This window comes from Leguminivora glycinivorella, chromosome 14, assembly GCF_023078275.1.
Source record: "Leguminivora glycinivorella isolate SPB_JAAS2020 chromosome 14, LegGlyc_1.1, whole genome shotgun sequence".
NCBI lineage: Eukaryota > Metazoa > Arthropoda > Insecta > Lepidoptera > Tortricidae > Leguminivora > Leguminivora glycinivorella.
The window spans coordinates 19,155,457-19,174,939 of NC_062984.1; the positions used below are offsets into that span (position 1 = coordinate 19,155,457).

At 41.8% G+C, this 19,483-nt stretch overlaps 2 protein-coding genes across 2 annotated transcripts in view; both read left to right on the forward strand.

Annotated features, from left to right (window-relative positions):
- Positions 1 to 19,483, forward strand: part of LOC125233632 (thrombospondin type-1 domain-containing protein 7A-like) — a 240,530-nt gene that overhangs the window by 61,865 nt on the left and 159,182 nt on the right.
- LOC125233634 lies at positions 1,104 to 17,972 on the forward strand. Its single transcript, XM_048139700.1, has 2 exons — positions 1,104 to 1,983; positions 17,282 to 17,972. Exons 1-2 carry the CDS (start codon positions 1,194 to 1,196, stop codon positions 17,284 to 17,286), a joined length of 795 nt encoding a protein of 264 aa, XP_047995657.1. The 5' UTR covers positions 1,104 to 1,193; the 3' UTR covers positions 17,287 to 17,972.

The window sequence follows — 19,483 nt, forward strand, 5'->3', positions numbered from 1 at the left end:
CAGCGTATCAACGCATGTCGCGTCCCATATCAGCGACCTCCCCAGCCTCCAGGGAATGAGCGTCATACCGTCAGGTCGCTTGCCGTCGTCACGTGCGATACCGTTCGGCTCTAGGATGGCCGGCACGCTGACGGAAGCAAGCGCCCTACGTATGACGTCATTCAGGGAGGCGTGGCGGGAGATGCGGCCAGCGCTCCTTTGACAGGAGAGGCCGTGGTGGCCCAGCATATCAACGCTGGCACCGCAACGACACTGGTGACATTCATTTGTCTTTATTCCCAGTCGCAGACAGGTGGCAAGTGTGAGAGTTGTTTTAGTCAGAAGGGTGCCAATGTTAGGGGATGGTAGTGCATGTAGCCAGAGCCCCGACTCTGGCTCCGATACTGCAAGGAGACGAGCTCGCTCTGACGGATTTTCGGCATTATCAATTAACGATATTAAAGTTGATCTACAGAGCGGCTCGTCCCACTGTTTTTGGGATTTCATTTCGCATGGAAATGAGGTATTAACGCAGGCTTGCGCCCAGGCATTTTTGGCTTCGTTCAGTGTTGTGGTACAGTCATTTCCTGCAGAAGGGCAAAAAATTTTATTCGCTAGGTCTTGAGTGCTGTGGAACGAAGACAAAAATGCCGGTAGGGCAACACTGATCACTTGCCTGATGCCCAGTCCCCCATGACGGATTGGCAAGGAGGCCTGGGTCCAGGCGCGGTTGTCTATGTTGATATTCAGAATTGATGAAAGGGTAGACTTTAGGGCGGAGTCTAAGGGTTCGATGACATGAGGAAATTTCCAAACGGGGCTACATCTAAGAATATAAGTGAATTTGGGTACGAATAAGCAAAATTTTATGATCACTAATGCCATATGAGCGTTGATTTTGAGGAGACGGTCCGAATAGGCTCGGTGAGTTTCTAAATGTTCACTAATGATGGGTTCTATGGATTCAGGGAATATTGGAGCACCAAGGAGTCTCAGGGAAGTTTTGTCTACAATTTTGATGTTAGGTGCCAAAGTGTTAAAATTTAAAATAATGTTTTGCAGTTCGGTTTTCGGAAGAGGTTTATTTATTAGTACGTATGCATGGCAGCGGCTGCGCCCGCGCACCCCGCGATAGGCCTATTCTTATTAAACCAGTGTGCAATTAGCTACGGTGCGTTTCACTCGTGTCCTCACATACCTACCAAGTGGCGGCGATGGCTGGGACTTTTGGGTTAATTTCGGTTTTTAATCACGAAACCCAGGAATGGAGAAGCTACAAAAATCGTCTATCTCAGTGGTTCATAGCCAACGATATTAATGACAACACAGACAAAGCCCAAGTGAAACGTCGAGCTATCTTGATAAGCGCACTCGCCGAATCTACCTACCGGCTAGCAAGCAATTTAGCATTACCGGATACGTTAGAAGAAAAGGGATATTCGGATGTGGTGAAGATTTTAGATGCACATTTCACACCTAAACGCTGCGGGTACGTTGAGCGATTCCATTTTTATTCGGCCACCCAGCAAGCGGGCGAAGGTCACGTGCAGTGGGCTGCGCGTCTGAAAGGCCTCGCCGCGTACTGCGATTTCAAAAATATGGACGACGCTATTCTCGACAGATTTGTAATGGGCATGCTCCCAGGTCGAGAGCGTGAAAAGCTGTTCACGCAGAATGTCGGCGAGCTCACGTTGTCTAAGGCGATAGACTTGGCGGAGAGCATCAGGGTTGCTCGCACCGGTGGCGCTGCCGCCGGCCCCGCTGGAGCGCCGGTGGCCACAGAGGCCAGCGGCCAGCTGTTCCAGATTGAAAAAGCACCTGCGCGCTCGTCTGCTGCGGCGTCTGATGTACAGTGTTCGGTGTGTGGTAGATTCAAACATAGTGCTACAAAGTGTCGGTTTAGAAATTATAAGTGTAGGAAGTGTCAAACAAAAGGCCATCTAAGTAACATGTGCAAGGCTGTAAAATATATCGAGTCGGAGGAGGTGAACGAAGGTGATGACGGTGAGTTTTTCCATATTCGTACTGAAGATGGGGCACCTATGGTCGAATGTATGAAAGTGAACAACATCTCCATTAAGTTACAAATAGACAGTGGGGCAGCAGTATCGGCTATCTCAGACAAAACTTATAAATGTTATTTTAGCGACGTGCCATTGTTACCCCCAAAGAAAAAACTGTTTGGATATACGCGGGAGTCGTTTACTATTACGGGCGTAATTAATGTACCTATATGTTATGACGGCCAAGAACAATATTTAGATATATATGTGATTCCTAATGGTGGACCCCAATCCTAGGTCGCGATTTTATTTCGAAATTCCATCTACAATTAGCACGAATTCCCGACGCACCGATTAATTATTGTACGGATACAGATATGGTACAACAAATCCTATCTGACTATAAGGATATATTTGTAGACCGGCTGGGCTGTTTCAATAAATACAAGATAAATTTAAACTTAAAAGATAACGCAAAACCTGTATTTATTAAAGCTCGTCCGATTGCATTTGCGCTTAAGAGTAAAGTCGAGAACGAAATTGATCGGTTAGTAGGTTTAGGTATTTTGCAACCTATTGAATACTCAGAATTTGCTTCGCCTATAGTGCCCGTGTTGAAGCGAGATGGGTCCGTGCGCATCTGCGCAGACTACTCGCGCACTATCAACAAACAGCTGATCGCCGAGACCTATCCGCTCCCGACAGTAGATGAGTTATTCGCAAAATTACACGGCGGAGTTCAATTTTCGAAGTTAGATATGTCTATGGCCTACAATCAGTTCCGATAAATGACCCCGATAACATAACCTGTATAAATATCACCCGTGGTTTATATAAGTATAATAGGTTAATATTTGGGCTAACCAGTTCCCCGGCTATCTTTCAGCGTGCCTTGAATACTTTGCTAGCAGGAATAGACGGTGTTCTATGCTTTTTAGACGACGTATTGATAACGGGGCGCGATAAGACAGAACACCTTCATAGATTGCACGAAGTACTTGCGAGGTTTAAGGACGCCGGTTTAACACTACAACGAGAAAAATGCGAATTTTTCAAAGATGAAATATCATATTTAGGGCATGTTATCAATAAACACGGCATTTCAAAATCGCAAGAAAAGGTAGCAGCAATTAGTAAGGCACCGCGGCCTGAAAATGTGGCTCAGTTACAGTCCTTTTTAGGTCTAGTTAACTATTATCGTAACTTTGTACCTGACGCATCTAGCATCTTAAGTCCTCTATACGACCTGATAAGGAAAAATGTTAAATGGTCCTGGACGCCTACTCATCAAAATGCATTCGAGACAATTAAGAGCGCTATGACAAAAAAAGGCGATATATTGTAAAATGCACAATATTTATCGACAAAATTGTACACTTTACTCATACTAAAAGACAGTGAAAGTACTTGTTTCAGTTAGAACATCTTATTAAGAGCGTTATAACATTTCGGCGTCGGGCGAAATTAGGTATTTTACCCGCCGCGCGAGCCCAATATGCCGACCCTTTCTAGCACGTCTTATCACTCGCTCGCACTACAATAATGGACAAAACAATCTTGATCCTTTCTATGGAATTTTGATAACAACCACAATCTACTATCTCGATATAAACTTTTGGTTTCTAATAAACATTATTTTGTACGAAAATACGAGAATATAGCGCGAAATAATATCAATTATGTTAAAACTTATTTAAAAAATAAAAGTAATAATTATAAAAGTAGATCCCATCCCAAATATTTGCTTTTGTTATATGATAAGTATTAAAGTATAATTATATTAATATGATGATAAAATAAGACAAATACAATTCTAATTACTTCAAGGTGGTGCTCAGGGTCTGATGATGGAGCCAGATGGTGGTCACCAATACCAATGAACAATATGACTATACAACTTCGTGGTTTACATGTCATTCTAGCATTTTCACTTTCACATTTCAAGTGCATATACCACGAGTATAGGTTTTCGGGTGTGCTGATTTAAAAATTAATGACCGATTTGGAATCTGACATTGCTGACTGTCACTTTGACACAAAAGTCGTCATGGGTGTCGTAAAATAGGTTTTAGGGGGTGCTGATTCCAAAATTAATGGCCAATGTGGAATCTGACATTGCTGACTGTCACTTTGACACAAAAGTCGTCATGGGTGTCGTCAAATAGGTTTGCGGGGGTGCTGATTCCAAAATTAATGAACAATGTGGAATCTGACATTGCTGACTGTCACTTTGACACAAAAGTCGTCATGGGTGTCGTAAAATAGGTTTTAGGGGTGCTGATTCCAAAATTAATGACCAATGTGGAATCTGACATTGCTGACTGTCACTTTGACACAAAAGTCATCATGGGTGTCGTCAAATAGGTTTGCGGGGGTGCTGATTCCAAAATTAATGAACAATGTGGAATCTGACATTGCTGACTGTCACTTTGACACAAAAGTCGTCATGGGTGTCGTAAAATTGGTTTTAGGGGGTGCTGATTCCAAAATTAATGACCAATGTGGAATCTAACATTGCTGACTGCCACTTTGACACAAAAGTCATCATGGGTGTCGTAAAATAGGTTTTAGGGGTGCTGATTCCAAAAATAATGACTAATGTGGAATCTAACATTGCTGACTGTCACTTTGACACAAAAGTCGTCATGGGTGTCGTCAAATAGGTTTCCGGAGGTGCTGATTTGAAAATTAATGACCGATTTGGAATCTTGACATTGCTGACTGTCACTTTGACACAAAAGTCGTCATGGGTGTCTTCAAAAAGGTTTCCGGGGGTGCTGATTCCAAAATTAACGACTATTTTGGAATCTCACAGTGCTAATTGTAATTTTGACACAAAAGGAATCATGGGTGTAGTCAAATAGTTTTTAGGGGGCACTGATTCCAAAATTAATGAAATGATTTAAAAAGTAATGACCGATTTGGAACCTGACATTGCACAGTACCCCTGGAAAGGAAACCTATTTGACGACACCCATAACGACTTTTATGTCAAAGTGACAGTCAGCAATGTCAGATTCCAAATTGATCATTAATATTGAGATCAGTACCCATGAAAACCTATTTGAAGACACCCATGATCACTTTTGTGTCAAAGTGACAGTCAACAGTGTCAGATTCCAAATTGGTCATTAGTTTTCAAACACCTCCGGATACCTATTTGACGACACCCATGACGACTTTTGTGTCAAAGTGACAGTCAGCAATGTCAGATTCCAAATTGGTCACTAATTTTGGAATCAGCACCCCCTAAAACCTATTTTACGACACCCATGACGACTTTTGTGTCAAAGTGACAGTCAGCAATGTCAGATTGAACATTGGTCATTAATTTTGGAATCAGCACCCCCTAAAACCTATTTTACGACACCCATGACGACTTTTGTGTCAGAGTGACAGTCAGCAATGTCAGATTGAACATTGGTCATTAATTTTGGAATCAGCACCCCCTAAAACCTATTTTACGACACCCATGACGACTTTTGTGTCAGAGTGACAGTCAGCAATGTCAGATTGAACATTGGTCATTAATTTTGGAATCAGCACCCCCTAAAACCTATTTTACGACACCCATGACGACTTTTGTGTCAAAGTGACAGTCAGCAATGTCAGATTCCACATTGGTCATTAATTTTGGAATCAGCACCCCTAAAACCTATTTTACGACACCCATGACGACTTTTGTGTCAAAGTGACAGTCAGCAATGTCAGATTCCAAATTGGTCATTCATTTTGGAATCAGCACCCCTAAAACCTATTTTACGACACCCATGACGACTTTTGTGTCAGAGTGACAGTCAGCAATGTCAGATTGAACATTAGTCATTAATTTTGGAATCAGCACCTCCTAAAACCTATTTTACGACACCCATGACGACTTTTGTGTCAAAGTGACAGTCAGCAATCTGAGGTACTACATATTCGTAATCTGAAAGTAATCAAGTCAATAATTTCAGTTATTTTGAATCGACTATGATTCCGAATTATTGGTAATAGTAATGATTGTATAGATGATTAGTGATTCCTTTACATGTAATGGTAATTTACCGTTTCACTTGATTACATTACAAGTAATCTGACACCCAGTAGTGTCAGATTACAAAGTAAAATCAAGTAATCGTGTAATCCGGAATCGATTACGATTTCCCCATCTCTGGGTTTAGTTATATGGTTCATTGGTACTGGTGACCACCATCTGGCTCCATCATCAGACCCTGAGTACCACCTCTTGTCAAAGGTCTTGTTGAGACGAACCCAACGAGCCTAAACACGAAGTCGTTTACTTACATGGTTCACTGGTACTGGTGACCACCTTCTGGCTCCATCATCAGATCCCGAGTACCATCTTGATGTGTCTTATCATCTTGACCGTATTGTAATTTTCACATTTTTATCATCACAACGTTGTAATACTTTAACATTTAAACATAACAAAGTATTACAAAAGCAAATATTTACGGATCTAGGATCAAATTCGTTGGTCGCTGTTTACACACACACAATGCGAGGATAGCCCGTGTAGAAACAAGGCGTCCGACCCACACAACAATAAATATTCTCGACGTTTGCGATGAAAACTCGGAGACCAAAGCGACATACGTCTTACCTCCTCGAGCTCCGGCGCGGCACTGAAATCGCAGGCGTCCGTCGCCGGTAAAATAGCGACAGGAAGGCTAGTTTTCAAAAAATTGGCAAAAAATCATGATAAAATATTATAACGACAAATGGATAACAGCAGTTTAAGCACATTGTGCAGATTATTTATATACTAAAAAACTTCGATAACATGTAGATTTTCGGAGAAATGATCACTTGTTTCGATGTATTTTCAAGACAAAATTGAGTTCGTTTTACTTTCAATTTCTCAATTTCAAAGGATTAAATGATAAATATTGTTTAATGGGCCTTAAGTACAAGATATTTGGAACTTAAATTTACCTCATTTATGAGAGTGATCTTATCAAATTGTACATAATAAGAGCTCCGAATTCTGTGCTTCACGCGGTTTTTCCTAAACGAGCATCAGAAAAACAATCATTACTAATTGAAAAAGCTTTTTTTTTCATATGTTTTTTATTTAACCGACAGTTAATAAGATGTTCTAACTGAAACAAGTACTTTCACTGTCTTTTAGTATGAGTAAAGTGTACAATTTTGTCGATAAATATTGTGCATTTTACAATATATCGCCTTTTTTTGTCATAGCGCTCTTAACTGTCGGTTAAATAAAAAACATATGAAAAAAAAAGCTTTTTCAATTAGTAATGATTGTTTTTCTGATGCTCGTTTAGGAAAAACCGCGTGAAGCACAGAATTCGGAGCTCTTATTATGTACAATTTGATAAGATCACTCTCATAAATGAGGTAAATTTAAGTTCCAAATATCTTGTACTTAAGGCCCATTAAACAATATTTATCATTTAATCCTTTGAAATTGAGAAATTGAAAGTAAAACGAACTCAATTTTGTCTTGAAAATACATCGAAACAAGTGATCATTTCTCCGAAAATCTACATGTTATCGAAGTTATTTTAGTATATAAATAATCTGCACAATGTGCTTAAACTGCTGTTATCCATTTGTCGTTATAATATTTTATCATGATTTTTTGCCAATTTTTTGAAAACTAGCCTTCCTGTCGCTATTTTACCGGCGACGGACGCCTGCGATTTCAGTGCCGCGCCGGAGCTCGAGGAGGTAAGACGTATGTCACTTTGGTCTCCGAGTTTTCATCGCAAACGTCGAGAATATTTATTGTTGTGTGGGTCGGACGCCTTGTTTCTACACGGGCTATCCTCGCATTGTGTGTGTGTAAACAGCGACCAACGAATTTGATCCTAGATCCGTAAATATTTGCTTTTGTAATACTTTGTTATGTTTAAATGTTAAAGTATTACAACGTTGTGATGATAAAAATGTGAAAATTACAATACGGTCAAGATGATAAGACACATCAAGATGGTACTCGGGATCTGATGATGGAGCCAGAAGGTGGTCACCAGTACCAGTGAACCATGTAAGTAAACGACTTCGTGTTTAGGCTCGTTGGGTTCGTCTCAACAAGACCTTTGACAAGAGGTGGTACTCAGGGTCTGATGATGGAGCCAGATGGTGGTCACCAGTACCAATGAACCATATAACTAAACCCAGAGATGGGGAAATCGTAATCGATTCCGGATTACACGATTACTTGATTTTACTTTGTAATCTGACACTACTGGGTGTCAGATTACTTGTAATGTAATCAAGTGAAACGGTAAATTACCATTACATGTAAACGAATCACTAATCATCTATACAATCATTACTATTACCAATAATTCGGAATCATAGTCGATTCAAAATAACTGAAATTATTGACTTGATTACTTTCAGATTACGAATATGTAGTACCTCAGATTGCTGACTGTCACTTTGACACAAAAGTCGTCATGGGTGTCGTAAAATAGGTTTTAGGAGGTGCTGATTCCAAAATTAATGACTAATGTTCAATCTGACATTGCTGACTGTCACTCTGACACAAAAGTCGTCATGGGTGTCGTAAAATAGGTTTTAGGGGGTGCTGATTCCAAAATGAATGACCAATTTGGAATCTGACATTGCTGACTGTCACTTTGACACAAAAGTCGTCATGGGTGTCGTAAAATAGGTTTTAGGGGGTGCTGATTCCAAAATTAATGACCAATGTGGAATCTGACATTGCTGACTGTCACTTTGACACAAAAGTCGTCATGGGTGTCGTAAAATAGGTTTTAGGGGTGCTGATTCCAAAATTAATGACCAATGTTCAATCTGACATTGCTGACTGTCACTCTGACACAAAAGTCGTCATGGGTGTCGTAAAATAGGTTTTAGGGGGTGCTGATTCCAAAATTAATGACCAATGTTCAATCTGACATTGCTGACTGTCACTCTGACACAAAAGTCGTCATGGGTGTCGTAAAATAGGTTTTAGGGGTGCTGATTCCAAAATTAATGACCAATGTTCAATCTGACATTGCTGACTGTCACTTTGACACAAAAGTCGTCATGGGTGTCGTAAAATAGGTTTTAGGGGTGCTGATTCCAAAATTAGTGACCAATTTGGAATCTGACATTGCTGACTGTCACTTTGACACAAAAGTCGTCATGGGTGTCGTCAAATAGGTATCCGGAGGTGTTTGAAAACTAATGACCAATTTGGAATCTGACACTGTTGACTGTCACTTTGACACAAAAGTGATCATGGGTGTCTTCAAATAGGTTTTCATGGGTACTGATCTCAATATTAATGATCAATTTGGAATCTGACATTGCTGACTGTCACTTTGACATAAAAGTCGTTATGGGTGTCGTCAAATAGGTTTCCTTTCCAGGGGTACTGTGCAATGTCAGGTTCCAAATCGGTCATTACTTTTTAAATCATTTCATTAATTTTGGAATCAGTGCCCCCTAAAAACTATTTGACTACACCCATGATTCCTTTTGTGTCAAAATTACAATTAGCACTGTGAGATTCCAAAATAGTCGTTAATTTTGGAATCAGCACCCCCGGAAACCTTTTTGAAGACACCCATGACGACTTTTGTGTCAAAGTGACAGTCAGCAATGTCAAGATTCCAAATCGGTCATTAATTTTCAAATCAGCACCTCCGGAAACCTATTTGACGACACCCATGACGACTTTTGTGTCAAAGTGACAGTCAACAATGTTAGATTCCACATTAGTCATTATTTTTGGAATCAGCACCCCCTAAAACCTATTTTACGACACCCATGATGACTTTTGTGTCAAAGTGGCTGTCAGCAATGTTAGATTCCACATTGGTCATTAATTTTGGAATCAGCACCCCTAAAACCAATTTTACGACACCCATGACGACTTTTGTGTCAAAGTGACAGTCAGCAATGTCAGATTCCACATTGTTCATTAATTTTGGAATCAGCACCCCCGCAAACCTATTTGACGACACCCATGATGACTTTTGTGTCAAAGTGACAGTCAGCAATGTCAGATTCCACATTGGTCATTAATTTTGGAATCAGCACCACCTAAAACCTATTTTACGACACCCATGACGACTTTTGTGTCAAAGTGACAGTCAGCAATGTCAGATTCCACATTGTTCATTAATTTTGGAATCAGCACCCCCGCAAACCTATTTGACGACACCCATGACGACTTTTGTGTCAAAGTGACAGTCAGCAATGTCAGATTCCACATTGGCCATTAATTTTGGAATCAGCACCCCCTAAAACCTATTTTACGACACCCATTTCATTTCATTTCATTTCATTTATTCAGTCACATAATAAACTTACAGTAATATCACCAAGTCGTTTACATGCTAAATGTCAATTCTAATATACAAATGTCAAAAAATATTGTAAAACTAAACTATTTAAGTACACAGTATTGAAATCTAATAATTATAATAAAAGCAATAAATTTCCTAGTACTAAAAAACAAATTCAATCAGACATCAAATGCAATTTAAAAAAAAAAAAATAACAAATATAATTATAAAAAAATAATATAAATTATCAGGGAAACATAACATTTAAAATTTGATAACATTTTCTGCGAAACCCACCAACACCGTCTGCAAATATGTCGGCATCATGACCCTCAGTGGCCATCATATTTAATAACGCCAGTGCCCTGGCTGTGGGCGCGTTGTCGGCCTGCCGGGTGCGCGCGCGCAGCCACGCAAACAAGCGGCGGCGGCGGCGCGGCGGCGCCTCCAGCTCGGGCAGCCCTCGCCACACAGGCACGTGCAAGCCCATTCGCTCCAACACAGACGAATTGTTAATCCTATTGTTAATTATCCCATGATAGTGGTCTAATAACAATAATTTCCGCCTCAATTCGAGTGTATCCAGGCCCACCATCCCCGATACGAAAAGGGAGGGGTACAGATAAGGATAGTAGCCAAAACACTTGCTATATAAATATCTAGCGAATTTCTTTTGTATCTTCTCAATCATAGTAATATATTTTGATTCATAAGGGTCCCATACAATAGCTCCGAATTCCAATTTGCTACGTACATATGCGCTAAAGAGCATCGAAGCTACCCTTACACTACCAAACAGGGACGTCATCCTAATAATAAAACCTAGAATTTTGGACGCACTCTTACAGATGGTCAAAATATGCTGACGGAAGTTTAGTTGTCCATCTAGAGTTAACCCTAAATCACGGATTTCATTGACTCGCTCAAGCTGCATTCCTTGGAGAACATAACTAGCAGTGATGGGTGATCGAATTCTAGAAAAGGTCATGACTTTGCATTTGGAAACATTGAAGTGCAGATTGTTTTTGACGCTCCAGTCAGCAACGGCATCAATATCTCGTTGGAGCCTATTGCAATCCTCACTATTCCCTACATCTAAGCAAAGCTTTAGGTCATCCGCATACATAAGGCAAGTAGCCGCCTTTACTACACTGGGCAAATCGTTAATCATCACGAGAAACTGAGTAGGTCCCAGAGTGCTACCTTGGCTTACTCCTGACCGTGTGTAGTATGGTTTTGACTGAAACCCACCGAGTCTCACGTACTGACTGCGATCGCGCAAGTAGTCTGCAAAGAAACGAATAAGTTTAGGCGAGAAACCAAGCCTTGCAAATTTTAGCAACAATAGATCATTGTCCACCAGATCGAAGGCTTTCTTAAAATCGAAGTATGCTACATCAATCTGTCGACAACGATCCATTGCTGATGCTGCATAGTCCACAAAACATACGTGGTTGGTAGTGGTAGATCTGCCACTGCGAAAACCATGCTGAGCCTCATCCAGACAAAAAGAAATCTGTTTATTGATACGCATATCTATAATTGTTTCAAATATCTTACCAAACACTGAGAGTATTGCAATAGGTCTGTATTGTTTAACATCGGTGTCGGCACTGCCCTTAGGTACAGGAGTTACTCTAGAGACTTTCCAACACAAAGGATACTTAGCTTGCTTTAGTGCCAGATTAAATATGTAGAGTAGCGGTTTCTCAAGAACAGACACACAGTCTTTGGCAATAAATGGTGGAATGCCGTCAGGTCCCGCCGCTGAGCGCGGTTTGAGTTTGCTAGCTGCTGTCTTTAAATCCTTGGCGCTTACATCGTCAACCACAATACATGTCGCGTTAGCGCTGGCGCATCGTGCTGCCGCTTCGGCGTTAAGCTGTGGTACATTGCTTTGGAAAACGGAGCCAAAATACTCGGCGAAGGCATCAGCAGCCGCTTGCCCCTTAACAGCCTCGTCTTTGTAATAATATTCACTACACGATTGTTTATCCTTACGCTTATTTTTGACAAATTCCCAGAACTTAGCTGGTTCCCTACATATATTGATTTCAATATTGCGAATATATTCCTTATGAGCTGAGTCAATTAGTGTTTTGGCACGCCCCCTATAATATTTAAAAAGTTCTTTATTAAATATCAAACCGAATTGTTTATATTTCTTTAGATGAAAATACTTATCCTTAATTGTTTTAATTATCTCAGGAGTGTACCAACATGGATAGTTGTATCTAGTGTTATGAGAACTGTTAGGCTTTTTCAGAGGCACTGATTGCCTAATACATTCTTTTAGTTTTATGTATAATATTTCCGTAGCCAAATCGACATCGTTAGATTTAAATACGTCAGTCCAATCAATAGCAGCTATATTCTCATACAGTTGTACTAGGTTGGCTTTGCGATAATTCCACTCTGGTTGTAACATGTGGCTAGGTGAGGGGGGTGGAACCGGCGGCGACGGGCAGCCCCGCGGCAGCGAGAGCGTTACCTCAAGCGGTGGATGATAAGCGTCCGCCGGCACCAATGGCTCCACTTCGCCGGACACACTTACGCTCTCCGGCCGCAGTCCGCTTAGCACAAGATCTAATAAACCTCCATACTCATTGCAGATAGTGTTATGTTGGTGGAATTCGCAGAATTCCATGAAAATTGAAAATTGATCTTTTACATATGTACTACATGAATTAAGGTTAAAATCTCCAATTAATATAAAATCAAGTTCAGAATATTTACACACAGCATTTTCAAGGCAAGTCAAAACAGTGAGGTATTGAGAATCACTATAGTTCGGCGGCAGGTATACTACCCCGCACAGGAAAGTAACATTCTTCCAATTAACTAATGCTAACAGCAGTTCTATATTATTATCCGTTTCATCAATTACATCAGTAACCAAACGCAAAGTGTAAGAATTACGCGCTGCCAGTAATACTCCACCCCATCCCGTGTCGCCCGCCCTGTCTCTGCGTAACACGGTGTATCCTGGGGGAAAGAGCTCGGCGTTGCTAACTGAACTGGTTAAAAAAGTCTCGGTTAGAGCGATGAAATCAGACGCGCATATCAGTACATTATTAAAGAATGTCAAAGTTTTTGATCTCAAACCACGCACATTCTGATAGTAGATAGATACGTTTCTTACCATTCTACTTTTTTTCACTTTTGGTCCGAAAGTTCTGTCTCCACGGCTTTACACAAATGTCCTTCGCCCAGTTCTCACTTGCCATTACTCGTTCTGCTAGAGGTGATGGTACGCAGATTTTGAAGGAAGCGTAGTCACCGCGCGCATTGAGTGCTTCCACAGTGCAGGCATTACTGTTGCAGATGTTAAGCAGATGTTGCTGCACCTGCTCCACAGTGGTCCCCTGCTTGACGTAGTACAGGTGCAGGTAAAGCTTTCTTTCCGCTGCTTGCAACAGAGTGGTACCGGCACTCGCTGTGCCTCTGGTGACTCCTGCTACAGATGAGCGGCGTTGACGACCAGAGTTCCCAGTAAATTCGGGTAGTGACTCCGGACCTGATGATATCTGCTTGTCTCTTGCATCCTCTTCCTGCTGCGAGCGCATACTTATAGAAGTCTCTCCATCCTTTGCTTTGCTGGCCTTACGTCTCGGGGCATCTGCTTTCGATTTCTTTTGGGATGCCTTTTCCTGGCTCACAGTTGCTGGTAGTGAGGTATTGCGACTTAGATTATTGTTTTGTTCCATCATGGGGGTGCACGAAAGTTCAGCAGAAAATGGTTTCGACGTCTTAGGAGCCGGAGTCTTCTGTACAATATCTATTGCAGCATTTGTCAGTACTCCCGCGTAGCTGGCCGGCTTTTCGGTTACAGTCTTTGTATGAATGTTATGCACTTCCGGTTTCTGTACTTTGTCGGCTGTTCCCGAAACAGGTTGCACCACTCCCGGCTTCATTGATGCAATGAGGTTCCTTAATGCGTTGATTTCTGTGACCTGTGCATCAATAACCTTCTTATTATTATCCAGTTTATGGTGTAGGGACGAGGATAGCGATGCGAAGTCATCTTTCAGTTCCCGTAACTCTTGTCTGAGAATACATATTTCTCCGACCTCTCTTCGTAGTTCCCTAATTTCCGACAATATAACAGTAAAACTCGAGTCATCCACAGTATTCATTAGTACAGATTTATGCTTGCCGTCAGATGTGCTTGTCGTCTTCGTTGGAGCGTGACGAGGTCCTCGAAAAAGAGTGACATTGTTACACTCATTCGTAGTGTAGGTGTTATTCAATCCACTCCCAGGACCACGGATCGGTGTATTCGTATTGTCACCCCTCGGAATTGTGCTCTTACATGTTGGACACACCCACTCGTCTTTGGTTTTTTGGCAGAAATGCTCAAAGGTTTCTTTAGGTATCTGCAGACACGTAAGGTCATAGAGAGACGAGCACGTAGCGCATTCCATATATTCGAGCGAACGAATTTCTTCGCCGCATCCACTGCAGTGTGTTGCCATTGTTATGGTTATCGACAGACGGTAATCTTCGAAACTAATTGTACCTCGAAGTCTCCTTAAACACGCTGACACGGAGCTACTGAACGCACCCTTAATTATTTAGATCTGGCAATACCGACTTGTTGCCGTGATGTCAGCTGTCACTTAATACACCAATCAGCTGTCGAGTGCTCTCGTTATTTTGTTTTGGAAAAGTGATTTTTTAAATGTTATGGGTTCAAAAATCAACACAGTAACGGTTAAAAACAGTTTCTCACCGTCTAATTCAGTGTCCAATGCTTGATAACGGTTATTTTTTCACTGCGTATCCAATGTAAGTACTAAGGCGCACTTCCTCCACTTCAGACTTCACTCGTAGGTTAGATTTTACTCATTTTTCGATAAAAAAATCTACAGAGCTGATGATAACAATGTTTACTTGGCAAATGTTGCCATACTCATGACGACTTTTGTGTCAAAGTGACAGTCAGCAATGTCAGATTCCAAATCGGTCATTAATTTTTAAATCAGCACACCCGAAAACCTATACTCGTGGTATATGCACTTGAAATGTGAAAGTGAAAATGCTAGAATGACATGTAAACCACGAAGTTGTATAGTCATATTGTTCATTGGTATTGGTGACCACCATCTGGCTCCATCATCAGACCCTGAGCACCACCTTGAAGTAATTAGAATTGTATTTGTCTTATTTTATCATCATATTAATATAATTATACTTTAATACTTATCATATAACAAAAGCAAATATTTGGGATGGGATCTACTTTTATAATTATTACTTTTATTTTTTAAATAAGTTTTAACATAATTGATATTATTTCGCGCTATATTCTCGTATTTTCGTACAAAATAATGTTTATTAGAAACCAAAAGTTTATATCGAGATAGTAGATTGTGGTTGTTATCAAAATTCCATAGAAAGGATCAAGATTGTTTTGTCCATTATTGTAGTGCGAGCGAGTGATAAGACGTGCTAGAAAGGGTCGGCATATTGGGCTCGCGCGGCGGGTAAAATACCTAATTTCGCCCGACGCCGAAATGTTATAACGCTCTTAAGCGACACTTGTCCTCCGACCAGGTTTTAGCGCACTTTGACCCTTCGGCTAAAATAATAGTTACAGCTGATGCGTCGCCGGTCGGCCTTGGGTGTTTATTATCACAGATAGGTACTGACGGGATTGAACGGCCAGTGTCTTTCGCTTCGCGAGTATTAAAGGATGCCGAAAAAAATTATTCCCAAATTCAGCGGGAAGCAACGGGAATAATTTTTGCTATTAAACGGTTCCATCATTACATTTATGGTAGATCACAGCCGTTTGTCCTCCGAACAGACCACAAACCGTTACTGTCTATATTCGGGCCACAAAAAGGCATTCCGGAGGTAACGGCGAATCGGCTACAGAGGTACGCAATTTTTTTATCGGCGTACAATTACGTTATTGAATATGTACGAAGTGAAAATAATAGTGCAGATTATCTCTCGCGCGCGCCGCTTGCACTTAGTAACAGCACGTTATCGCAAGGCTGTGACGTCACCAAGGGTCAGGAATTCGACGACCGCGCGGCGTATGTAAACTTTGTAGTAGATGGATGTTTACCTTTAACAGTTGAAGATTTATGCCGCGAAACATTAAAGGATATACAACTGCAAAAGGTATGCGAATTTGTTAGGACCGGTTGGCCGAAAAAAATTAGCGATATCTATTTAAAACCGTATCATTTATGCAGAAACGAATTGTCAGTCGAAAATGGATGCTTAATGAGAGGGCACAAAGTTGTTATACCAATGGCGCTTAGGGAACAGATTTTACATGAAGTTCATAGTTCACATCTAGGAATAGTTAAGTGCAAATCTGAAATTCGGTCAAAATTTTGGTTTCCTGGTGTGGACCAAGCAATTGAGAGAATTGTTGGCGCTTGTAACGTATGTATCCAGCTACGTCCTTCGCCGCCGCGAGTGACGATAGCGCCTTGGCCATATCCTGAGTACGCGTTTCAAAGGTTACATATCGATTTTCTCGGTCCAATAAATAACCACTCATACTTTGTTATAGTGGATGCCTACAGCAAATGGGTCGAGTGCTTCGATATGAAATCAAACACAACAACGCATAGTGTTATTGAGAAACTCTGCGAAGTTATGTCTCGATTCGGCACCCCCCAATGTATAGTGAGTGACAATGGCACGGCGTTTACGTCAGACGATTTTAAACAATTTTGTTTGCTAAACAATATAAAACATTTAACCAGCGCGCCATATCAACCAGCTAGCAATGGGCAAGTTGAGACATATGTAAAAGTGGTGAAAAAGGGTATTAAATCGCTACTTATGTCAAATGTTCCCGATGCAAAAGTTAATTGTAAATTAATGAAGTATTTATTTGACTACAGAAATTCTATTCATTCGACCACCGGTACTTCACCCGCTCAATTAGTGTTCGGAAAAAAATTAAAGTCCAGATTAGACTTATTAACCACCGCACACTCGCCACCATCATCATTCACCGCCTCCGCCTCGTCCGTTAAAGATAAACAGTCCTCACAGGTTAATTATCACGGAGGCGCTGAGAGAACTGATTTTAATATCGAGGACCAGATATTATATAAAAAATATATAAATAAAAATAGATTTAATTGGGTAAGAGGAAAAATAACAAAAAAACTAGGTCAAAGGTTGTACCTAATAGAAGATCAAGAAACTCGTCACGTTATAAAAAAGCATATCAACCAAATCGTTTTATACAAAGGGATGCCAACCAATTCACCCACTACAGAATGTACGGTGCCCACTAGACAGCTGGCGCCGACCGCACAGGAGCCCACCATATTCCTGCCCGTACCGGGCCCAGCAGCCTCCACGAGTGTCAACGCGACATCCACGACGCCTCCCGGAGAACCTGATGGCTTGGATACTCTTCATCCAGCGGAGAGGGAAGAGGGTGATAGTAGGCACCCAGAGGGCCAGAACCCCCAGACATCCGAGAACGTGGATGATCATCTTGTCTTCGCCTCCCCGGAGGCCCAGTCACCTCAACAACCCGGAAACTCAGATCCTCAAGGCACGAGTGACTTAAGACCCTTGCCACCACGGCAAGCTAGACTTAATTTAGATTTTAAGAAATACTTTTAAGATATTGTCAAATAAAGGTGGAGGGATATAGTACGTATGCATGGCAGCGGCTGCGCCCGCGCACCCCGCGATAGGCCTATTCTTATTAAACCAGTGTGCAATTAGCTACGGTGCGTTTCACTCGTGTCCTCACATACCTACCATTTATAAAAAGTTCGCATTTAGAAAAGTTTAACTCTAGACCGATGGCGCTAAAAGAGTCAGTAAGAATTTTCAAATCATCTAAGACAGACTTCCAATCACCACCTAATGCTCCGTCGTCCAAGTACCAAGAATTAAATTTTGAATTTAGCTTGGAAATAATGGGGTGGATGGCAAGGCCGAAAACAGCTGGTCCAAGCGGGTCACCCTGCTGACAGCCCACAGCTGATGCCAATCGATGGGTTTTGAAGAGGAGGTGTGTGGGTTCGTTGTAACACTGCCATAGGTATTTGTAGATGAGAGGGGTGGTGTCTTGAACTTGTGTCAGCAGGGCGCCTCTATCGACGGAGTTGAAGGCGTTTTTCACGTCCACTTTCAGCAGCACCTCGCACGAATCGTCATTGACAAAGGCGCGCGCTGCGTGAACGGCAGCCTCGCAGCCGCCTTTACTGCCGAAACCAAGTTGAAAGGGTTGAAATTTTTTGGTAAGGGATCGAAAAATATGTCTGCAGCAGATTTTGGAGCAAATACGCCGAAAGGTAAAGCCTACAGCGATAGGTCTTATTCCACCGTCTTTCTTTTTAAGGGCGCAGAGGTTCGCTCCGTATAGGATTCCTAAGACCTCGCTGCAGACTTTACCGGATAACATGAGATTTATCAATTGTGTGATGCTTTCCAGCAGACGCTCGCCGGCGTCGCCGGTGGCACCGCAAAGCAAATCTTTTAGGTGCTGCGGTGTGAGGCCATCGAGCCACCGGCAGAGCCATTCTGGAAAGACATCACAGCGGATAACACATCTTTTCTATTGGCTACCAGGTGTGGAGCATCGGGTTTCGGGGTTCGGGTAGCCGGAGGGATGCTGCTGGGAGTGGATGCTTCGACGATAATGCTGCGACGGTGTCAGGGCAGTCGGGCGCAACAACGTCACTGGAAAATAGCATTTGGGCGGCACCTTTAATATCACCATCTATAATTTTATGTTCTACACGTTTGAATAATTTGCTCTCATCTTTCAGTACGTGTTTTGTTGGCGGGCGGGGAGAAGGATCTAGAGGATGAATACAATTGGATTTAATTTTTTGCGTGAGAGAAATATTGTCATTGCTGTCGGTGGTGTGAAGAGTATTGTAACAGAAAGAAAATAGCCGGATCCAACTTTCAACTGAATTTTCGCTCACAGTTTTAGATATAGTTTGGTTGAGTGCATTTGCAACAGAGATGCGAGCTCCTCTCGGTATCCTTTTGATGATAGGAGTTGCATTTTTTTGCGCTCCAAGCCATGGTAGAAAATTGTCCTGTGTGTTTAGGTTCACTGCAATGTGGGTGTTGAGCCTTGGCGCTGTATTGACACATTGTGGTGGCGCCTTGTGGGCGGCCGTTATGTGGATGTTTAGTCCCCTGTTTCCTTTGTACAGGCGGCGGGACTGGGGGCAGTGAGGGCATGCTATGAGATTTCCAGTGGCGCTGTTATGGGTG